We start from the raw sequence: 25,112 nt of genomic DNA on the forward strand, positions 1-25,112 counted from the left end.
AAGGTACGGTTTGAAACAGCACCCTCAAGATACCCTGCAGAAGAGGAGGTGGGATAGTCGCTAGTTGCTGGGTGCTTGAGGTATTTGAAAATAATTTTGCTAATGGAAGTGAATAAATATATGGCACGACTTAACACTGGCAGGTCAAAGGTAATATAAATTATCATCATAGGCTGAACTTATCATCTTATGTTGTGTTTCTAATATATACGCTGCAGAATATTATCCGGAAATCAGACTTCATAGAAAATCAGGACAAGTCAAATGGTCAATTATACAGGGTTTAACTTGAACGCTAACAAAAACGAAGACAAATGATAGTACCTACTATGGTGATTACTGATAAGATACCACAAAAAAAGGTGAAAAATTCTTGTATTTTTGAAAGTTTACAATATTATTATGTATGGCATGAGTTATGCAAATAAAATATCGTACTGACGCTAGAGGTCAACGAAATGTGTTGTGTAAATAGGCCACTCGCAGGACTCGCAATCAATACCGCGTCATAGATGGGGCATTGAACCAAGTTTTGCACGCTTTACATTGCGGGTTTGAAAAATATTAAACCACTAAAACTACAAGTATAAGACAGTTAGTTATTGTGCTCAGGTAGTGTAATAATAGCGCTAAGTTTTTGCGCGCGTTCTGGTTACGTCCTGTATAAATGGTCGAAATCACCGAAATGACTTCACCACAGATCTACAACCACTAAAACTTCACCGTGTATAAAACTAAATCATACTTGCAACTTTTTCAAAATTAAAATTACTGTAAGAATTCTTTGATTTTCCGGAATAAAAAGGATCATATTTCCGCCTTCAGGACGAAAACTAATGCTTTGTCTTTTGTCAAGATTGGTTTAGCGGTTGAGCCGTAAAAAGGTAACAGACAGTCAGCCACATTTTCACATTTGTAATAATAAATATGAAATGAATGAATTATTTCAGGATTATGTAATACTAGATGATGCTTGCGACTTCGTCCGCATGGATTTAGGTTTTTCTTAAACTCCTAAATTTTTCAAGATAGAAAGTAGGCTATATCAGTTTTGGGATGCAAGTTATCCCTGTACCTACTAAATTCTATTTTATGTGTCTCGTTTTGTTTTTTGTAGCAACTTTTGTTTGTCTTCGGTCGCAAAAATGCGCTCTCTAAACATACCTTTAGCGAGATTAATGGGGACTCGTCGGCAGCAATTACACGCGCAATGTAGCGGCATCACGGTTTTGTTGCGACCGAACTCGTGTTTAGCGAATGACATGCGAGAACCCGCTCCAACTCGTATGGTTGTTATGTGATGGACGTTGATTCAATTATGGAATATCAGATCGAATCTGCGCTTTGTAATGGAATCAAGATCATTGATGATTATGTAAGGAGGATTTACACAGTGCCAGTGACTTGTCAGAGCTAACTTCTGCATAATTACTAAATGGATACTAATGTGTTTATTTGTTGGTTTGTCCTTCAATTATGCTGCAATGAAGCAACTAATAGACGTAATTTTTTGCATGCCTAGGTAAAAACCTGGAATGTGATATAAGCTAATTTTAATCTCACAAAATTAGAGTTTCCAAAGGATTTTTAAAAACCTAAACCCACACCGACGAAGTTGCGGGCATCAGGTAGCGTGTTGAATAAACAAAATATTTATCTATAATATTATGGAAGTTTTGTGTTCAGTGTGCTTGGATTAATTTTACTCATTGAGTAATACAATACAATTTTTTTTTTAGTGAAATCAAAATATGTAGTTACAATGTACATTTCCTTTGGATATAGATAAATAATATTTGTACCCGTACCTACACCACACAAGTAGTAGGGATATCTACTCATGTGCCTACACCTAGAGATTAGTATGTTAATAATTAAGTCGCTGTAGTTTTCGGTTAAATGTTTTTTAAATCAACCAGGCATTCATAGCACAAAAAAGATATTCCTCTTTTCCCCAAAAAATAGAAGTCATAATATTACAAACACATTCATTGGGGACGTTAATTTACATAATATTCATCAAGTAGCCATGTCCTCATACATATTAAATATTCAAAACGGTTTCACGCTTCTTAATTATCCATGTTTGTACGTCGACTGAAAGTTTCATACGTTGTTAGAAATTTGTTTTTAGATCAGCATAACCTGCATTCTAAGTAGTATACCAAATTAACCCTCAATCTCAAATGAATGACTTAAAATAAGCCGCAACATATATTTTTCTAGCACGGCTACAATTTTCCGCAAATAGAAGTATCTAACGAATGTTTGCAGAAGTTCCAACGGTAATGCAACTTTTGTAGTCAGTGTTTCACTTCTACACGAGATTTTTATCTTAACGATTTTGTCTTTTGACATCGGAATAAAATAGTTTCAAATTGTGGTTTTTACCGAATAACAAAATTACAACTATTGATATCAATCACTACTTAATGTTACCCTTAAAGTAGAAAACTATTCAATCTGGCTTATAATAATTGCAGTTAAAACAACATGCATTTAAAGCAAAAACTGATTGAAAATATGATTTCATATATACAGATATGGCGGACATTCAATAAGTCTAGTGCCCAGTTTTTTAGTGATATTGAAACAATATGGCCCATCGGGTGCATCTATGGACAAAATCTATATTTTCAGATTTGTGTTGCGAGAGAGAGTGAGTAAGAGAGCTAAATGTAAATAACTTAAGCGTCAAAAATCTTTTTAAAATGCTTCTTAGTATAATAGTGCTTAAAAGCTTGTTTTTAATATCCTTTATTAAAATTTGTTTTACCAGTAGCCTAGAGATTAGTAAGTCAGTAACATGATTGTCGTATGCATAACTAAGTACTACTCTTGTAAATGTGAAATTGTGTTTGTTTTTTGGTTTATTAGTTTATCCGTCAATTACGATTAACGAAGCAATGAAGTAACGGATCAACGTTATTTTTTGCATAGTTATTTGTAAAGACAATGTGTAATAACATAAGTTACTTTTTATTCTGAAAAATTAAAGAGTTCCCACTTCCCACGGGGTTCTTGAAAAACTAAATCCACACAAATGAAGTCACGAGCATCAATCAGGTAGCATGTTGAATAAAGTAAATATTTATTTATATTATGGATATTTTGTGTTCAGTGTGCTTAGATTAATTTTACTAATTTAATAATAAAATGCAAATATATATTTATTTTAATTTGTACACAAAACATTTACAATAAAGAGAAAAAGAGAGTAAAAGTGGACAGGAAAGGGAAGCACTTATCTCTACCAGTGGCCCTTGGCAGTGCGAGAGGTTGTAGAGGGAATATTAATATTATATAGTCAAAATATGTATGTAGTTGCAATGTACAAATAATTTCTTTGGGTGAACTAGCTATTCAAAAATGATGTTGTACCCATCTCTCTAACTATGCAGCCGGTCTGCCGACGCGTCAGCTGCGCTTTGTAATTACACGCCAAATGACGTACCCTAGTAATTTAGCTTGTCTACACATTTTAGGTTATAGGGAAGTCGTGATATTTTGTCCAGTATATTGCTACTCCTAACTTTTACCATAGGTAATAACATATTATTATAGTGCAAATTGTAACATATGTACCAGTTAGCTTCAAAAAAGGTGTTTTCTAATTGGTATTTGATTAATTTGACATGGAATAAGATTAATAAAAGTACGTAATTAATTAAAAAAAGCTGAAAAACCCGACTGCTATTAAATAAAAAAGCAAAAAAAACAAGCTTTGTGTTTTATGAAGCAGAAATTGATAAGGTCATAAACATAGATATTAGAAAATGTATAGCAAGCGGGGACAAGCCTAAGTAGTTGGCTAAGTATAGTGCCCTCGCCTGCCATACATTTTCTAATATCTAACTAACCAGGAAATAATAACCCTGCAGCATCAGGATTAAGGAGTTGGAACCAGAAATTTTTGTGGAACCACCATGGAAGCTTCTGATTAAATTAATGATCTTAATGATCTTGCTGATTAAAAAAAACATTTGCTAAAATTGATGAATTAAAAAAATTGATGTATACCTACATACGAGTACATATACATACGTCCACTACCATTACCATTACCACCCTACCGGCCAAGCGATTTAGTGATCCGATACGATGCTGTGTAGAAACCAAAGGGGCATGGGTTTATTAAAAACTGCCATAGCCCTTCCAGGTTAGCCCGCTTTCATCTTAGACTGTATCGTCACTTACCACCAGGTGAGATTACAGTCAAGGGCTAACTTGTATCTGAATAAAAAAAAATATAAGGGCCGACTTGAGAACCACCTCCTTTTTGGGAGTCGGTTAAAAACATTTTTACGGAAAGTGGTCTATGGCTTGACTACGCCAAGTTGTGAGTTTCAGTTCTAAGTATGGGGAACCACAAAATTTATTGTTTTTTTTCTATTTTGTGTAAAAATCTTAATGCGGTTCACAGAATACATCTACTTACCAAGTTTCAACAGTATAGCTCTTATAGTTTCGGAAAAAAGTGGCTGGTGACATACGGACGGACAGACAGACAGACAGACATGACGAATCTATAAGGGTTCCGTTTTTTGCCATTCGGCTACGGAACCCTAAAAATGGGGTTTCCGAACGAGTTTGTTAAACTCTATGTATCCTAATTCAATCCCTTTCAATAAATAGAATAAATAGACAATCCTATACACACGCTACCAAATCTGCTAAGAGGCCCATCTCGATACTACGTGACAAAATCTAAAAGAATTTGTCCCACTAAACCACGGCTTTTTCTCACATTCGATGGACCAGATAGAGATAGTACTCCTTGGAAACGGATGGGCGGCTAAATCCTTAACACCCGACGAAAGTTGTAAGTGGCAGATCTTTTTCTCGTCCCAGTTTTATTCACTGACTTATCGTACAAGTTACTGATAAAAACCTCGAATTCATTCCTTACATACTATCGAATATTTAATTTCTTATTAGAAATTTAGTATTAGTTAATAATAAATAAGTTAATTTAAAAAACATATTTATCAACATTTTGCATCTTCTCCACTTTAAGTATATTTTTCACAGTTAATTTTCTTGCATTTCTTTTTTCTGTTTTATAAATTGTATCTTATCAGTTAGTTAGTGCATATATATTTATTTAAGCATTGTTGTGTACACATATTAAGGGTTACCGCTTAGATCTTAATCTATTGTTTTTTATTTTTATTTGGACCATTTATAGCTGAAACCTGTTTTGTGTGCCTTTATAATAAAATAAAATAAAATAAATCAGTAACTAAATTTACTTATTCTACAATTAATGCTAAAATGACCTACTGAATTATATACTAAATGAAAACTACTTCACCAGCAATATATTTCATGAAATATATTCCGTGATTAAATCAGGAAAAATACAAAAATGAAGCGTCTGAAAAGACGGAGCAAACGCGACTCGCGAATCTCCAGACAGGTGCAGAAATATTTCATGATTTAATTTGGGACTTAGGGACTGCTCTATCGCATCTATTGAATCTTTTCACCCCACTCGTATCGCAATTTTCGCTACAATACAAGTATTTACGCAAAATGTCATTAACATTGTTGTGTCGATTCATCAAACAAGCCAACATCGGCACACAGGCGAACGCCGCGGTACAAACAATTACATAAAATATGTGCGGTACTGTTTTCGTACTACAAATTGCTGATCAAATATCAGGAAACTGTTTTATTTCACGACAAATGGTTTTCGAAATAACAAAATAACCACAGTAAAGCGTCCAGACACTGAACAAACGCACAAAAACAAAATCACGCATGGATGAGCGCGCCGCGAACCAACGGAAAAATGGATGGATATTTTGCAATAATAATTGCGAGTCCCAGTCAGATATTGCATATAAAGTGTACAATATTGTTATAGATATTCTCGGTAGACGTTTGTTTCATAACGGTACATTACTGTCCAGGCTAGAAATAAAGCAATTCACGGCCTAGTATTATTGGAAGGACGAGACGAAACCGAGTACTTACTTCCGAAGTGGTTTTAGAAGGACTAGGCGCCAGTCTAGTATATGAGCGATATATAGACAGAAGGTGTAAAGTGTGCGTCTATGTTATGGATAAAGCAGGTGGGTGGGAGTCGCGAGGGTATCGTGGCGCTCCACGATACCCTCGCGACTCCCACCCACCCGGCGATGCTGCGTGGCGAATACCAAGCAGGCGCTGTCGGCCTCGCCAATATTGCGCTGAGTCACAGACCTCCGGCTAATGTGCCCCTTTATCGTTTTACTTCCTATACCTACCGCTCGATACTTTTACTTTGACTCCTTATGTATTGTTATCATCTATTACTACTAATATATAGACAGAAGGTGTAAAGTGTGTGTCTATGCTAATGGTAATGCTGGTAGGTGGGAGTCGCGAGGGTATCGTGGAGCGGCCGGCGATGCTGCGTGGCGAATACCAAGCAGGCGCTGTCGGCCTCGCCAATATTGCGCTGAGTCACAGACCTCCGGCTAATGTGCCCCTTTATCGTTTTACTTCCTATACCTACCGCTCGATACTTTTACTTTGACTCCTTATGTATTGTTATCATCTATTACTACTAATATATAGACAGAAGGTGTAAAGTGTGTGTCTATGCTAATGGTAATGCTGGTAGGTGGGAGTCGCGAGGGTATCGTGGAGCGGCCGGCGATGCTGCGTGGCGAATACCAAGCAGGCGCTGTCGGCCTCGCCAATATTGCGCTGAGTCACACACCTCTGGCATCTGGCTTGTACCCCTTTATCATTTTACTTCCTATCGATCTATATATCTACCGCTCGATACTTTAAAATTAAACTCCTTATGAATTGCTATTATCTGTTACTAATATTAATTTGATTAAATTAAGTAACTAATATTATGAACATGTTGTTAATGAATAAAATTATTAGGTATACCTATTATTCCAATTTATTTACATAATAACAGGAACAGGCCGGGCTTAATGTTTATTGTAATAATTCGAATTGCATTCGAGTAAGATGTGATTTGTGATTGAGTAATTTGTTTTGATATTCAAATTATGTGATCATAGATACGCTGCATGCATTTGCACATTCAGCAATCAGCATGATAATATAAATGATAATATCTGATCATTAGGTCAGTCGATATACCTAATTATAATAAAATAATAAATAATTAGTAAATACAGTGAATTAGCGAATGTGGATTAGAAACCTGGTTATTTAGATGTAAAAAAATATAAAATACTTAGGCGTAACAGAACGAACAACTTTGTTTAGCTAAAAAAAATCGGCAGGTTTGGTCAGCCCCCTGCCATTTGTCTGTTTGAATGTTCTAATCACAATAAGTGCAAGACATATTATTTTATTCACCAACAAGTTTTCACAACTGGATACTCGAGTGGTTTTAATCAAAATATACTTAAATGCAAAATTACGTAATTTAGATTACTACGAGCGCATAGAAAAGATGTCGCCTGCAGGTTTTTGCGGCTAGCCGTGCAAAACTAAGTGATTCTGCTAGTCACCCTTACTATAAATGTGTTTGTTTGTTGGTTTGTTGGTATATTGATTTGCCCTTCAAAGTTCAATCACGTTGCAACGGATCGATGTGATTTTTTGCGTGGGCATATTTAAAGACCTGTGAAGTGACATTGTGAATTTTAAAAACTAAATCAACGCGGACAAAGTCGCGGGCATCAGCTAGTAGGTATAAAAATATTATTAAAACTCACGGACCGGTGATAAATTAAATAAATACACTGCGAATAAAGCGAAAAAGTTTAACCGTGCGTCAATCCCTGAGAGAATACCCAGCGTTACTTCTCGCTTCTTTATCGTACCGTTGAAATCGTACTTCTTTGTGAGTAATCCCTCCACGTTCCGAGCATGTCGCCGACGAAGATAGAGCACGATCTTCACAAATAATGTCACATGCGATTCGTTTCAGACGACGTGACTCGCATCACCGCAGCGGCTGCCGTGCCGTGCATAATGGGATAAATATGCTGCGGTTATGCCCACACATGGCCCTCAAATTAAGTGAGCGCTATTTGCTACACGCGGCGAAACTTTCTTACCCGCGTCTTGATTAATAAAACATGTTTGCCTAACTTATATTACCTACTATAATAATAACGAGCATAATATTTTGCACCGCCTGAATTCAGCAGCTTCTTGCGACTCTTATGATGTCGTCTGTCCATCCTAGTGGTGGCGCAAGAGCGTGTGGAAGTCTCTACAAGAGACCTATGCCCAGCAGTGGACGTCTATCAGTTGTTGATGATGATGATGTCAATATTTTGTACACATCAGCATCACATAATGTAGTTAACTAAATAAAACCTTATCAAATCATTAAATAGGTAGGCTATTCAACGATGAATTATTATGCGTACCGTTTACATAGAGTAGTAGTTAGTCTATTAAGACACACACGTCTATAGTGATAAATAAGATTTTTTTTTTAAATTTCTACCTGAAATTCATAGAATCAAATTGTTCAGTTCAATCAATTAGGTACTTAATACGTGTATTGCACACAATAGAAAAAGAATAGAAGTATTTCAATAGTGCAACTTAGAACTACGAGTAAGTTATGTCTTTTATGTTCTTTTCCAAGTCTCAAGCTTTCAATCTACGTATTTCTTTTTGAAAAAACTTAACTAGTTGGTGATTACGCGGGCGATTTCGATAAATATCTATAATAATTTATGAAGTAAGTAGTACCTATGTGAATGTCCACGTACCACATCTCGTATCCGGTTGTATATTTAAACCGCGTTCGCGCATTTTTATGAACATACATTTTTTAATCACAGATGTTTTCCCCGAAGAAACTCTTACAAATACGTAAAAGGCAGTGATTCAAGAGCGATTTAAGTAATGTATGTAATTTGAGATAAAGCGGCATCCCATTCCAGATAAGACGCAGCACAACCCACGTCGAGAGCCATCCAACTCGTTACGAGCGCCCGAAGCGAGGTGTGATACAAAATCATCAATCTTACCCGAGATTGTACTATTAAATGCCTCTTCGCTCTTTTCCCTCGAACTCAAGACCAGAAACAAATGTAAAAAGTTGTGTGATAAGTTCAATTTGAATTTGTAAAGCCCCTTTCAGCGTTCCTCGCCTGTTTATCTCGGCGAGGAAAGAACGGAAAATACAAAAGTAAGAGATAGGAAATGAAGAGCCGGAAAAAAGTGTCGGGCGCGGAACAAACGCGGAAAAGTTGGCGTTATCCGAGAGACAAGTTAAATCGCAATTTATTAGGGCGCACCAGCGGGCTTAGAACCGACGCGCCAGGACATTCCACGTCGCCGCGCCGGACTACGATCCAGCTTCGCACCTCGTACTACGCAGTGACGTAACACCCTGGAACCTTAGGTACAGTAAGTATTGTGCCTCGGTCTTGCCTCGGTAATTATTCATCAAACATATCGAGTTTGGAATTATTAAAATATTCTTACTAAAATAATGCTTTTATTATATTCAATTCCAATAATATAGTTAAAACAATTTTTAAATCGTAAAAACCGCCCAAGTGCAGGTTAAACACACACGAAGCGTATAGTAGGGAGTTAATGAATTAAAATCATAAGTTTGAGATTCACATAAAATTGGCAAAGTTTCCCAAGGTTTGTTTAAGGGCTGGGAGCTGGGAGGCACTGTCACAGCAACATAATGTTCCACTAGATGCGGCGCATATCGGTGTCCGCGCTCCTGTTAATCGTAATCCACTTTAGACGCAGTCCGTTTCTACGGTTGGTACTAAAGATAAATAAACATGATAACGTGAATAATAGTTTTAGAGTTACCTATCGTGCAAGTTTAATTTTTAACAACGGACTGCCTCTAAAGCGGATTACGATTGACTGATAGGAGTGTGGGCACTGATGTTCGTTGAAATAAAGTGTTGTTACTATGAATTGCCCCATCTAGTGGAACATGTTATGTCGCTGGTAAGGACTGAGAGGCACTTTGATCGCGCAGAGTGCCGCCAGCCGGCAGCGACCGCACTACGCACACTGTTGTCGCGCCTCGCCCGTCTGCCAACTGTGCAAACAACTTCTACAATTTACCTAATTACTTGACGATATATCGTTTAATTAAGAAATTGTCTTCGGAGGAAACTTTCCAACTTATGTAGCACGGACAAATTTGTTTTTTGCGTTTAAAGTCCAGCTTCTAAGAGTGATAATTTTCTTAATGGATTTTCTGATAATTAGATATTGACTATTGAGCAAATATGTAAGCAACACTGAACGCACCTAACCTGCGCAGACAATAAACTTTTATCTGCGAAAGACAGAAAACTGTCATCTTTTACTATGGTTTTTTGCCGTTGGTACTACCAGTGCAGTTCTCGAGGGCTCAATTTTTGTCCTCCGTGGACAAAAAATCCGTCCGTCATCTACATAACTAGGGCCTAGTTACATCGAACAAAGGAAAAACCTTTTTGGTGCTACTCATCTACTCTCAGCTTTCTGGTCCTTGACTCACCGTAAAAGAAAAAAGCGAATTCTTACACACAAACCCCCAGTTAACGCATTTCTGTACTAACTAGTACGCCTAAACAGACCCCTCACTAACCCGGTGCGGGCGAGTGCGGGTGACGTGCGGGCTGGCGGGGCGTTCCCCAGTTTCATACGCTGATTGCCGGTCGCGGACTGTAGTTAGGTTGTATTTCAAATTTTAATTCAAAAGATTAATAGTAATATTGAGATGTAAGAAGATTAAGATGGATTTATTTACCGTCGCAATATATAGCATTTATTTATCTGTTTGCTTATGTTAATATGATGCTAAATATTTAGGTTACAAAGCAAGTTGCACTTGCAACTTTAAATGTGATTAAAGTACGTGCTCATGAGAGGGTTATATTATCGCACATTTTCAGCCATCCGCCTTTACATTCACAAATCCTTATCCGTACCTCATGTGTGTCTATTATGTTTACGTAACCATGTCATAAAATAAGGATGGCTACCTATAACAACAATGTTTTTTGTGTTTATAAATAAAAAATACTTATATAATTTAAATCAGCTCTTTAATAGAACCAACAGCGGTCAAAGTCACAAAGTTGATTTTAGAAATAGTTCACCAAAGTTATGTATCGTGGTTGATGAAATAAATATTTAAAACTAGCTGCCCCGGCGAACTTCGTACCGCCTAACAGTCGATTCAAATTTTTTAAATTTTTCTCTCCATAAGAACCATCCTCGTACTTCAAGGAGTATTATAAAAAAAGAATTAGCGAAATCGGTTCAGCTGTTCTCGAGATTTGCGATCAGGAACACATTCAGCGATTCATTTTTATATATAGAGATACCTTATAGGTATATCAATACGAATAAATTTTTTTTGATGCTACAAATCTTATATTTAAAATAATTCATGTTTGTTTGATTATCTCACCTGTCTGTCTGTCTATCTGTACCTGTTCGTTCACCTGTGTATCTGTTCGTTACCTATGTTTGCGCGCACCATTAATTCTAATGAGTTGAATTTCAGCGTAGTTGTTGTTGAGACTTGCGGATTTTTTTTTTGATATAGGCAGCGCACGAGTCAATATTGATACTTTAAAAGCCACGCGGCGCATTGGCTATTTATTTAAATAAATTAGCACGAAACAACTAACTTCGTTATCAATTTACTTACGCCTAAATGAATGTCCTGATTGTACAACTTTTCCTCGTACAGTAGGTACCTATCCGCTAATTGTGCCAGCAAACTAATCGGATCTACTACCGTCTGCATATTCCATTATCTGTAGGATCATGCCAACCGGCCCATAAATATTCATATGAGGTTCAGCCACTCATACCTTTGCTACATCACTATATTAAAGGCTTTACAAATATTTTTTGGTAGGTACAATATTGTATGAGATATTTCATACATGATAATATTTTATCGAACTTAAACTACTATGGCCCTAGGATTTAACTTTATGGGTGGATAATTGGATTATATTTTTAGTATTTTTGTAATACGTTAATATAGCTACTATTGAAGTAACGAATACCTAAGAAGATCTTGTAGCTATTGTCCGTATTAGGTCTCACACAATCTATTTATTCCTTAACAAACTGAAGGAAACTCTACTCTGGCGCCACTTGTACTTAGAAGTTGTCGAAACAAACTTTTTAATTAGTCTGCGAGCACAAACAAGTTGTCTCCTTGGTCGGTGGTACATATTATGTATTTGTATAAATTCAAATAATTAATTAAATTTTAAGTGCTACATACAAAATTGGAAAAAGAAATGTAGGTATTTTTATTTAAAGTAGGTATAACAGCAACTATAACTTATAACTAACTACAAATACAACAACCAAATGATTTCTATGACCAAAGCATATCTTATTAAAAAGGAGTTTTTATCATTTTCTGTAAATTATATAGAATACCTATATAATAATTATAATACAACGCGCAATTATCAAGAATAAAAAATCTAGACAAATAATAATAATATAATAATAATAATACAATAAAACTTAAAGCTAGCCTTATCTAATTACTATATAAATCATGACCGCGTGGAATGGTGCCAAGAATACTGGCTGCATTTCCGCGCTGGACAGCCAGGCTGATCCGCTGCGCAAAAAATGAGCCAGCCCTTCTGTCACCAGTTGAGGCTATTAATCGCGGTGAAATGTCTCGTAAAAAATTTTTAGCACTAAGACTCCATGGCCCCAGGGTCTCCACGGCAAACGGCACAAAAATGTAACTCTCTATAAGAGAGGCATACTTGCGCCGCTTGCCGTTTTCAGCTGTTTCTGCTGCGGCTCCCGGTCTTGATGCTGTCTTCCTGATATGACACGGGGCCAATGTGTCAACGCAAGTTGCGTCCCACATTAGCGCCCGTCCCCGTTCCCAGGGAACCAGCGTCAATCCATCAGGTCTCTTGCCATCATCCCGACTAATCCCTGCCGGCTCAATGAGCGCAGGAATATTTATGGTGGCAAGAGCTCTTTTAATTGTATCGTTAAGAGAGCCATGCCTAAACAGCCTACCGGAGCTCCTTTGGCAAGAGAGTCCGTGGATTCCAAATTTATCAACCTCTTTTCCACACGGACATCTGTGCTGATGGCACACGTGGTGTTCCCAATCTGAGACCTAGAGCCACACGAAAACTTTCGTGTGGCTCTAGGTCTCAGATATATAATAATAATAATAATAATCTAATGGTCTAGGATATAATAATAATAAAAAAGTTTAAGTAAGATAACTGTTAATCACACTAATATTATAAAGGCAAAAGTTTGTATGTGTGTGTGTGTGTCTGTGTGTGTGTGTGTGTGTGTGTGTGTGTGTGTGTGTGTGTGTGTGTGAGTGTGTGTGTGTATGTTTGTTACTCCTTCACGCAAAAACTACTGGACGGATTTGGCTGAAATTTGGAATGGAGATAGATTATACTCTGGATTAACACAAAGGCTACTTTTTATCCCGGAAAATCAAAGAGTTCCTGCGGGATATTGAAAAACGTAAATCTACGCGGACGAAGTCGCGGGTATCAGCTAGTATTAATATAAAAATGATGGACCAAGAGCCAGCGAGTGCCAGACGTTCGTTTTTAAAGGCAAACGCTTGACCATAATCACACCTGAACAATAACAGGTAATAAAGGTGTAAAAATTCTTACGTCAAAGTATAAAGTCTAATTACTATTCTGAAGAAAATATAAAAATCTATAACGTCCGAGTGAATTGCACGTGAGCTTAGGTAACGTAGGTAGCTGGTACGTACAGATCACGGAATAGCTTCCACTATGGGGGAATCTAATAACATAACACAGGATTGTTTGTCTTATGGCGAGATGTTATAATGAATAGTCAACATGCCGGCAACGTCGCGTTGTTTCCACGTCCTGAACTTGATTATCATGTTTTATTACCGCTATCGTCGTGTATTTTCGCTATGCTCAACTTACACAACACAAGGGGAACATTTAGAATAACCTTTCTATAATGAATTGCTAAGCGAAAATTAATTGTTCATTAACGAAAGCGCTTTTAGGGATGTTTGCACATAATATGCTGTTTGGATAATCTACTTTTATAAAGTGGACTATTAAGATAGTACAAAATACTTATATCATCATCACATTGGTTGCTTATTGAGTGAGGCTTTCAAATGCAGCTTCCCACACTTACTACGTTATTGAATTGGATATAATGCATATAAAATCGTTTTTTGTGGTTGCAAGCACATGCGGCATGAGACTGAAACTTTCTTCTACAAGAATACTTATTATAATCTACAAACTTATTTATTGTTTTCATCATTTCACCGATGGACTTAGTTCTCTTGCTAAGATTTCCACACAACGTGGTTTTTTTGTGCTTGTGTTCTGTTGCCCCCAGCGACTCGTTTGAGACTGTCTGTCCAATCGTTGAGAGTTCTATTAACGCTACGTTTTTGGGTGCGAAGACGTCACTCCAGCACCTTGGGACGTCTATGTCTGTCGGTTATTCAAGTTATGTGCCACACTTATTGCCACTTTTCTTTACAACTTGTTGGTGTCCGACCGAATCTTTGGCTTTGACTTCGGCCAACTTCGGCAATTTTATGTTTAAGGTTCCGTACGTCAAAAGGAAAAACGCAACCCTGATAGGATCACTTCGTTGTCTGCCAAGAAACCTAGAGGGTACTTTCCGTTGACCTAGTATTATGAAATTTGGCAGGTAGGTAGGTCTTACAGTACACGTAAGGTTAAAAATCCGAAAAACGCGAATTTGTGGTCACATCACGAACCAAAATTAAAATGTGTTCATGAACAAATAATTAGTATTTGAAGTTTTAAAATAAGATTACTATATCACGTGGAGTTACTGTAAATTCTAAAACTGATTTTTATTTATTTTATACTAAATAGTTTTTGATTTATTAACCGACTTCAAAAAAAGGAGGAGGTTCTCAATTCGTCGGAATCTTTTTTTTTTGAACAAAATGTCGAAAAAATACGACTGTAAGACGGAATCGGTGCACGAGTCTGACTCGCACTTGGCTGGTTTTTTGAACAACTTCTCTCTCGTCTACTATACTTAGTCATAGACATAGAAGAGGTGTTAAAACGCATGTCGCGTCGCGCCGTATGAACTACGTAGCCGCGCGTCAGCCAGGCGCCACAATTACCGACCTCCGTAAATCATAAACATCAACCCCCCCATTTAATCCAAATAGTCCGTCGTTAGTCGAGCAGCCTGCGTCTAATTTGTCTGCTGAACGCCAGATTAATTTATTAACATTAATTACATGACAATATTACAAATTATTTATGCGTGCACGTGACATTAAAGCACACTTTGTTATTTTAAAACCATGATTTAAAGCTGAATTCACATTGTTTTTTAGTCAATTTTAAAAGAAAGATGTTACAAGCGATAATTCCACACAAAACGGTCTTAAGCCGATGGTGACCAAGCGGACTAGGTTACTTTGAAAAGAAAAAAGTTTTGCAGTGTACCTACCTACCTACCTTAATGAAAAGTGAAGGTCAAAGAAGGTAAAACAGAAGGTTTATTTAACAAATCTTCGAAAATAGTGATCGTATATCAAAAATCCGCGCTATAGTTGGTGCTTTACACAAATCATGGATCCTTAAATACACTTTTGGAAAAATTCTAGTGTTAAGAATGAAATTAAAACAACCGTTTGTATTTTTCACGAGTTATAATCGAAAAAGAAATTAGGAGGAAAAACTACTTAGTTTGCTACAATCTTTAGTTTACAGTAAGGAGATTTTTTATTAAGGAACACTGTGCAAAATCTACTTGCTCTGCAAGTACGATTACTCCTATCCTATCATCAATATCAATATACTTATAATAAAACTGTAACAGGTCAAATTCTGTACATATATACTTATAATTATATTATATTATAATTATATTATAATATTATAATATATTATAATTATAATTATAATAAAACTGTAACAGGTCAAATTCTGTACATTGAAGATATTTTGAAAATTTTTTTTCCCGCCTGAGTTATCAAGATTCAGGAAGTGTTCATAGTGAATTCATATTGTAGGTACCAAGCAACGACAACAATCCCGAAAAATCAAAGAGTTCCCGCGGGATTTTAAAAAACGTAAATCCACGCGGACGAAGTCGCAGGAATCAACTAGTACATCCTATATCTACCTTCCTATGTAGGTATAGTACGCGACAGGTCGAGATAGCAATCGGGGTATAAGGCGGGGGAATGCCCCGTACACCCACACGTCACTCGCGCTCTCCCGTACCGAGTTAGCGCGGGGGCTGTGCGGGTGTGCTGGGCGTTTCCATTCCTTGCCTACTCAACCTGTCGCGTACCTAACTACTAACTAACTCTAACTAACTAGGTAACTGTTAAAAAATCTTTTGTCTACTGCTGCACGAGGTATTGTGCTTCATCAATTATTACAATGCGACAATAAATTATACAAATTGGTAAATGCTAGTTCGTGACCACATATTTTGTTATTTTTAAATTACCAATACCAAACGACTTCATTATAAATTGGAAAATGATCACTATTTTGTAATTCAGATTATCTATGAAATCAAATATTCAATAGGTAGTTACGTTAAAATAGAGATATATTTTAGAGGAATATACAAATTGCCAAAGAGCTCTATTTAATGAATACCGGAAAAAACCGGGCAGTCTGACCTTAATATTATAATTGTGAAAGTTTGGATGTGTGTTACTCCTTTATACCATAATGCCTGAACTGATTCGGCTGAAATTTGGAATGAAGATAGCTTAGGTATATCTTGAGCTAACAGATAGGTTTTCATACAGGAAATTGAACCAGTTACCGCGAGATTAAAAAAATCGTATAACTATATAAGCGGACGAAGTCGCGGAACATCATCTAGTCATATAGTATTTAATAAAGCATAGTCTGTTGTACGTATTTCATTTTATTAATTTTCTGGGGTAATATGATGCACCGGTTTCCAAAACTATAGGTGCCTTCCCTGTAACTAAATGGGGCATAACTTTTTATGGAGGCTACGCTTCCAAGTTTAGTTTTACTTATAATATAATTTTGCCTTTTTGTATAAAAATAACAATATGTAGCCTCAGTTACATGATAGCAGGAAATGAAAGTAAAGAATATTAATTCTTTGTGGGACTTACATTCTTTTATTGTCTTTTTTATCATATTTGGATCCTCAAACTATGATTAGTTATGTTCATTACAATGGTAACAACTAAAGCAGTTGTTACCGTTCTTTACTTTTAAGGCAATCAATGGAAAGAGAAAAAATAAAGATTTTTTCATTCTATAAAATGCAAATCTAAAACTTTAGCATAATTATAAAACCTTAGCATAATTATAATATGAGAAATCAATAAGATAAACAATTTGAGTATTTATTTCAATTTTTACGCTATCCAGTGGTACCTATGTCTCTGTGAATTATTAAAAAAATATTTGTTTCTGAATATACCTACTAACCATTTCACAATACGTTATTCAAATAATTAAAACACTGTGATTGAATAAAATATTGTTTGCAGTTTGTGTTTTTACTTTGTCGCCGAAAATATTTTTCAATGCTATCAGTACCAATATGTTTCGATCAATTTGCATTAATTTTAGCTCGTTTCAGAGTGCTTCAACTTTCACTCACTTTTATTGCTATTAGCTGCGGTTTTATTTATATTCGGTATGAATACTTCATGATGAATTCAGAAATATGCTAAATATAAACTGAAATAATAATAACACCTACCTTACCTTGGCCGCCTTTATAAATTACTGATTGAATCGTATTTACATCTTCTTAAGGCGATGATCTAGTGAAAACTTAAATAAACTAACATATTAATGAACTCAAATCCGACTACACCTCTTAAAAATACTATCACAGACGGGCGGTCTTATATAATACTAGCTGATGGCCACGACTTTGTCAGCGTGAAATTAGGTTTTTTTATAATCCCGTGGGAAATCTTTGATTTCCGGGATAAAAAGTAGCCTATGTCACTCTTCAGGTTTTTATCTATACCCATGCAAAAAATCACGTCAATCCGTTGCACCGTTGCGACGTGATTGAAGGACAAACCAACAAACCAATAAACCAACAAAAAACACACTTGAGCATTTATAATAAGGGTACTGAAAGGGTACTGATGTAACGTAAAAACATTTCGTGACGTATTTTTTTGCTATATCCATCACACAGCATTTTTTTTAACATCATAAGTATAGCCAATGACACGTAAGTAGAACGTCAAAACGAAGCTAGCAACACCTCATTTAATAATTATTTTATCGAATGAGTAGTTTGGTAACTGTAAGGGAACCAATGAACCGATAAACACACACATAACTGCTCAACACTATACCCTCTCGGAGTGGGGTAAAAGGGGGTTCTACAGCATTTTTCATAACGGCATAACATAGAATCAACACGCATGACAGTCAAATACATTATGATGCGTACAAATGTCGCGTCGTTATGAATGTTCGCATTAAAAAAAGCATCAGTACAGGGAAGAGAGGGCCGTTGTTCGGAAAATTACGGAAAATAGCCTGTGGAAAAATTACGGAGAGAAGCGCCGGCCACATGGCGCACGGCGATACGCTCTACATAACTGATGACTTTCCGATGGCTATTCATTCGTCGGAACCTCGCTGCCTAGTGCCTACTGCCCGCCTGACCTTAAACGCGTTACAGCTTGACTTTTGTTTTATGTATTGTGCAATATTACATCCATATTCCATTACTAGCTTATCCCCGCGACTTCGTCCACGTGGGCTAAACAAATTTCAAACCCCTATTTTACCCCCTTAGGCGTTGAATTTTCAAAAATCCTTTCTTAGTGAACGTCTGCGTCATAATAGCTATCTACATGCAAAATTTCAGCCCGATCCGTCCAGTAGTTTGAGCTGTGCTTTGAAGATCAGTCAGTCAGTCATTCAGCTTTTCCTTTTATAAATATAGACTAATATTATAAAAATGCGAAAGAGTGTGTCTCCCTTACTATTTCACGGTTCATCCGTTTAACCGATTTCGATGAAATTTGGTACAGAGATAGCTTGCATCCCGGAAACGCAAATCACCAGACTACTACTGCTACTGCCCGTCTGAACTTAAACACGTTACAAGATGATTTTTGTTTTATGTATTGTAAAATAAATAACACCTACTTCCATATTTCATACTAATATTATGAATGCGAAAGTGTGTCTGTCTGTTACTTTTTCACGCACCAGCAGTTAAACCGATTTTTATAAAATTTGGTACAGAGATAGTTTGTATCCCAGAGACGGATTTAGGCTACTTTCATCCCGGAAAGTTAAAAAGAGTTTTTTAAATACTTAAATCCACACATGAAATTGCGAGCATCATCTATTATGTTATTATAAAATTAATATATTTGCGTTACGTGGGGTGGCGTAAATTATGTACATCTTAAATAATTATTATACATAATAAGCATATTGATCATTTTTATAACTTCGAAATAATAATAGGATTAAAAACTATTAAAACTTGTAACAAAATCGATCAGAATCTACTGAAATAAAGGGCCCGATTTAAAACGATAATTTTCTTTGAAAAGACGGCCGTCTATTATTGTTGTTAAACTAATTAAAAAGTTCAGGCCCGATAGCTGAATAGACGAGCAGTTCGCGACATTCGATACATGAAGGTACGAAGAAACTTTGATACTTCATTATTAGTCGAACTTTGTACACATATAAATAAAGCTTATAATCAACTGTGATTTCAATATAATATGTGCCGAGTAAAAACCGTGCCGCGTTGCAGGCAGCAGATCGGGAATTTCTATGAGGTCACATCAGACCGTGATTTGTCCGAGTCATTCGAGCCTCGTCCGTGCTACGTTTCTTCATACAAAATTGCATTCCGTGTATCGTCTGCGCGTCGGACGTGCCTCGGCACGGGCCCAGCACGGTCTAGCATAAATCATCCCTAATACGTGTATGGTCTAGAACTAGATGAAAGAAGTTCAACGTTAAACCCATATCTATGATATGACAGTTACATGGTTTCCACGTGGCCGTAGCCTAGCACAATATATTCTTATATTTTTAGTTTTGCAACGATTCTCGCAACATTAATGATACTTTTACAAGTTGTCTTGATATATCGCTACTTTGCTGTGCTCAAACTTTAACAACAAGAGCGATATCCAAAGATAGCAATTTATTCTTAGCAGAGGAATCGAAGAGGACAGATGAACGCTGAGCGAGTACTCAGCAACAAACTTGATCGTCGGAACATCGCAATAACTCCCATTTGCAGTTTATTCCTGACAACTTTGCATTTCTTGCTGGAATTGGAGATTATTGCATTTTGTGGTTCATAACTACAATAAGATTTAAAATATTTCAACGGAGCGAGACCAATAATTAATCTATGATTTCAACATACAAATTTAAAATCGAATAGGTTGTTTTTTCAATATAAAAATCTCAGTCGTAAAATACAAATGCCTCATCTGGTGGCAGAAGGGCTGGGTCATTTAACATCCACCTGACTGTCCAGCGCGGAAATGCAGCCAGTCATCTTGGCTCTTTCCACGTGGGCATGATTTGTACAGTAATTAGATAAGACTAAGAGCTCTAAGTTTTATTGTAACATTTTCAATAAAAAAAGACAAATGAAATATAATTAAATATTATTTCAGAAATAATAATTTATTGTAAATGCTTGAAGTGAAAGGAGACCGAGCACCGTGCCCGGCGGCTAACTCAACCAGACAGTATCAGGCACAAAGCAACAGCGATGGTCATTCAGTCGCTCCGCTGCACCACGTTTCCGCCTCTCAACCTTTAAATTAAAACAAAAGGTATGCACAATAGGTACGGACACGTTTTCCTAACAGGAATTCTCTAGTCCTAGTCTAGTCTAGTCTAGTCTAGTCTGGTCTCTAGTAGAGAAGAAAATTGTGTTAGGAGATTGTACACTAAACGCTAAATTAAATGTTACGAATTAGTAGCTTAACACTAATATTAAGTCAATTGACTTAATATTAATATAGCTTTTTTTAAAATTCAGATACAAGTTAGCCCTTGACTGCAATCTCACCTGATGGTAAGTGACGATGCAGTCTAAGGTGGGAGCAGGCTAACCTGGAAGGAGTATGGCAGTTTTTATTACACCTATACACCTTTGGTTTCTACACGGCATCGTACCGGAACGCTTGGCGGCACAGCTTTCAAGTCAATTGACTTAATAGGTGGGAGCGGTAGCGGGCAGCGGAACGGCCAAAAGAACAAGCATTAAATTTTCTATTCAAGAGCGTGTCAATAAGCAAAACCAGATCCCCCGCACTAAGTTCTTAGTAAAACTTCGACCTTAGATTACAGAAGCTTCCTGCAGTCACGTGTCATATAATAAAAATAAACTAGGAATAGGAAACAAAAGTCTTATAGGCTTAAAGTTATACCTTACTACGTGTTTTTTGTAAACCAGAAGTTTTAAGTTTAAGCTGTTGTTTTTTCCAATTTTAAACGTAAAATAAGTCTGAAGTTGATACAATCTCAACCTAAAACGTCAGTGAGGTGTTAAGAAGTTAGGAGCAGTCGTGGTGTCCCGCGGGAACGAAGCGCATTTGGAAATCTTTTGTTAAATATTTTATGAGCCTTGCAACCCTGCGACAAGTAATGAGGCTGTAACTGCGAATATATCACGATACGCTCTTCTAAATATTATGTGAGTGGGTAGGTGAGTACAGAAGACACGTGAATAGTTGTGACTTTGATCTTGATAAGATATCACTTTGAAAGTCATGAGATTGGAATATTTATTCCTTTACTATTCTTTAAAGTTCAAAGCTTCGTTTGAGACGCACCGTAGAAAGTCTTTCCTTACTAAGGCTTCCATTCCTTTAAAACTATAGAGTCTAGACGCGTAGGACGAAGAATCTTGATTTTTCACAGACCTAATATCATATATTGGCTGAAGATGAAGACTTTCTGAAATGAAATGTTTTGTTATCAACAACATTAAATACAATATCATTGTATTTTTTTTTAATATTGAAAATATCAAAATTTATTTATTTCATTTAGGACAACTACATATAGTCCACGACAGGTTGGCATGGCAATCGGGGTATGAGGCGGGAGTCGCCTCGCATAGCCGCACGTCATAACTGGGTTTGCGCGGGGACTTTGCGCGTTCTCTCTCCGATTGCCATCTCGACCTGTCGCGTACATTAGTTTCTCTGCTACCTCTGTGACTACAACCGGTTCGGTAAGCGATTCCACTGAGAAAAGTCGGCAAGTATGCTAGCAGTAGCTCTTTGGAAATGTAGTAGGTAGGTGTATCCTTCAATAAATCAAATTTCCTTCAAGCTGTGTAATCCTTAAAAGAAAATGTAATGGGAAACGTACCTAATATAGTTACTGTTTTGTAATAACGGCTGATCCGGGTTTACCAAGTCCTTTAATTTTTGTAAAGTTTTTTTGCTTGGAAAAGGGGATTACAAAAACGAGAGGGTCAGGTTGAAAGAAAGTTCGCCGAAGAAAGGTTGGCAGGAATTTTGCGGACTACGGTTTAGTATTTCGTTCTAACAGAAATAAAAATTAACTTAACTGCACAAAACTACAGATCTGCTCAGAATTAGAAATTTCTTAGTGACTCATTTCTATTGAATATGTAATTTCATCATCATCATCATCATCATCAACCGATAGTTGTCCACAGCTGGACATAGGTTTCTTATAGGGACTTCCACACGCCACGGCGATGCGCCGCCTGAATCCATGTGGCTCCCTGAGACTCGTCTGTTATCGTCCGTCCATAATATGTACGTTAACTATGTGGAATTAAAATTAAACTAAGTACATAAATAATTATGTATTCAAGTACCTACTTCCTATCACTACCCATATTATAAATGCAAAAATGTGTTTGTTTGTTGGTTTGCCCTTCAATCACGCCGCAACGGAGCAACGGATCAGCGTGATTTTTGCATGTAGGTAGTCAGTTACCTGGAGAGTGACATAGGCTACTTTTTATCCCGGAAAATTAATGATAAATATTTAAAAGCAAAATAAGAAATATTATGTATCTACTAGCTGATGCCCGCGACTTCGTACGCGTGAAATTAGGTTTTGTCACAAATCCCGTGGGAACTTTCCGGAATAAAAAGTAGCCTATGTCCTTCCCCGGGATATAAGCTAACTCTGTACCAAATTTCATCAAAATTGGTTAAATGGATGGGCCGTAAAAAGCTAGCAGACAGACAGACAGACAGACACACTTTCGCATTTATAATATTAGTATGGAAGTATGGATGGTGTACCTATGTTATTTTATGCAGACGGCTATCCTGTTTAAGCTCTTTTCGCAGTGAATCCGAGCCGAACCATGCGAATCCAAGAAAATTTAGATCTAGAAAACTTGAATCGAATCTTGATGACGATTTTCCGTTCCGATGTTACGATGTTGCTTGAGTATTCTTGAGACTAGCTACCACGACCATCCACATCGTTCATACAAGGAATTGTGGTTAATTCGTTCCATGATAATTGGCTCCGGAAAACGAATTTTGTATCAAGTGCGCAACGTCTCATCCACCTAGTACCTACTACGACTACTAAGTACCTACGATTTAGATCAGATGCCGTGCGTAAAGAACCTAACTGTGTAAGCTATCCGCAGACGGATAGGGTGAATAAGAAATTAATATTGCATGCCTATACCGCATTTAAAAGTTGGTCGATTCATTTCATTTCATCACGGGTCGTTCTTTGAGTATTTATCTAACCAAAATATTTGCAGACTCTTTCAATTAATTCTTTTGAATTTTATTCGCAAAATTTAAATGAAATTGTACCTACTTCAGTTCCGTGAGTATATCTTTTGAACAAGAAGTAATAAAGCAATGTTGCTTTTTGGTAAACTTTGTAAAAATATTTCTGAACATTATTTACATGACTTCAACCGAGTTATCTGGATCGTACCTATTACCTATGTATGTAGTAACTTATATCTTTATTGTGATAACAAGTATTGAACATAATATTTGCATAGCTAATAGTTTGTCATCTGGGTGTCTGGTGCACTTCGACCGTCCGCTGCGCCAGATCCTTCTTTCCACGCACGTGCAAACTGTGGAACCAACTCCCATCGGCGGTGTTCCCTCTAGATTATAACATGGGGTTATTCAAGGGGCGGACCAACAAATTCCTAAAAGGCCGGCAACGCATCGGCGGCTCCTCTGGTGCTGCAAATGTTCATGGGCGGCGGTAATCACTTAACATCAGGTGACCCGCCTGCTCGCTTGCTCGCTATATCTATTAAAAAAAAAAAAAAAAAAAAAAAAGTTTGCTTGGTTAGATATTGGCATATACGCAATATAACTTTTGTTATGTTTATACACGAAAAAGAACGAGTCAGTTGTAGCAACTTTTAATATCTATTCCGATTAGATTCAGTGTCAGGAAGGAACGTAGATAGCGTTGGCGGAGTTGGAAGGAAATATTAGATGGATCTGGCTTCGAATACAAATATGGGAAGATAGGGAAATCCGATTTACCAGTAGTCCCAGACGTGTCGTATTATCGGACTCTTTTTGTGATACATATCATATTTTAATAAAACTTGATATTAATACATTATTCTCTGTAAGAGTATACAATATGAAGGTATATACGAGCACTTGTTTGTAACGTCTTTTAAAAATTTATTCATCATCATCAACCCATCGCCGGCTCATTACTGAGCACGAGTCTCCTCTCAGAATGAGAAAGGTGTACGGATTGGCAGATTTCACCCACCTTTGAGAACATTATGATGAGCTCTCCGGTACGCAGGTTTCCTCACGATTTTTCCGTCACCGTTACAGCAAGTGCTAAAAATTAGTTTAGGTAATATTTTAATTTTATGTTAAAATGAAAATATCTTATGATTGCAAAATATATTTATAAGTATTACGAGTATATTGTAGACTGAGATGAAAATGTAGGTAGGTACATTAGTAGTCCTTATATGAGCTTCATCCGTTTGTTTTCTAAGTTAATATTATGTATATCGTCTTTGATACTATTAACCAAAGTGAAATCATAATCTACTACATAGGTACATACTTACTAAGTAACTTTTTAGAGTTTATCTCACACAAACTGTGCCTACAATTGTCCGTAGGTATACAC

General features: G+C 36.7%; 1 protein-coding gene across 2 annotated transcripts in view; it reads left to right on the forward strand.

Moving 5' to 3' along the window:
* Positions 1–25,112, forward strand: part of LOC117989873 (lachesin-like) — a 128,342-nt gene that overhangs the window by 28,068 nt on the left and 75,162 nt on the right. Inside the window, exon 1 of one of the 2 annotated variants that reach the window (XM_069506207.1) lies at positions 7,968–8,004. The exons of the other annotated variant lie outside the window; for it this stretch is intronic. Coding sequence (XP_069362308.1) covers positions 7,968–8,004 — 37 coding nt within the window. Of the gene's footprint in view, positions 1–7,967; positions 8,005–25,112 lie in introns of those variants that run through there. 2 annotated transcript variants of the gene reach the window in all.

This window comes from Maniola hyperantus, chromosome 2 (genome assembly GCF_902806685.2).
Source record: "Maniola hyperantus chromosome 2, iAphHyp1.2, whole genome shotgun sequence".
Taxonomy (NCBI): domain Eukaryota; kingdom Metazoa; phylum Arthropoda; class Insecta; order Lepidoptera; family Nymphalidae; genus Maniola; species Maniola hyperantus.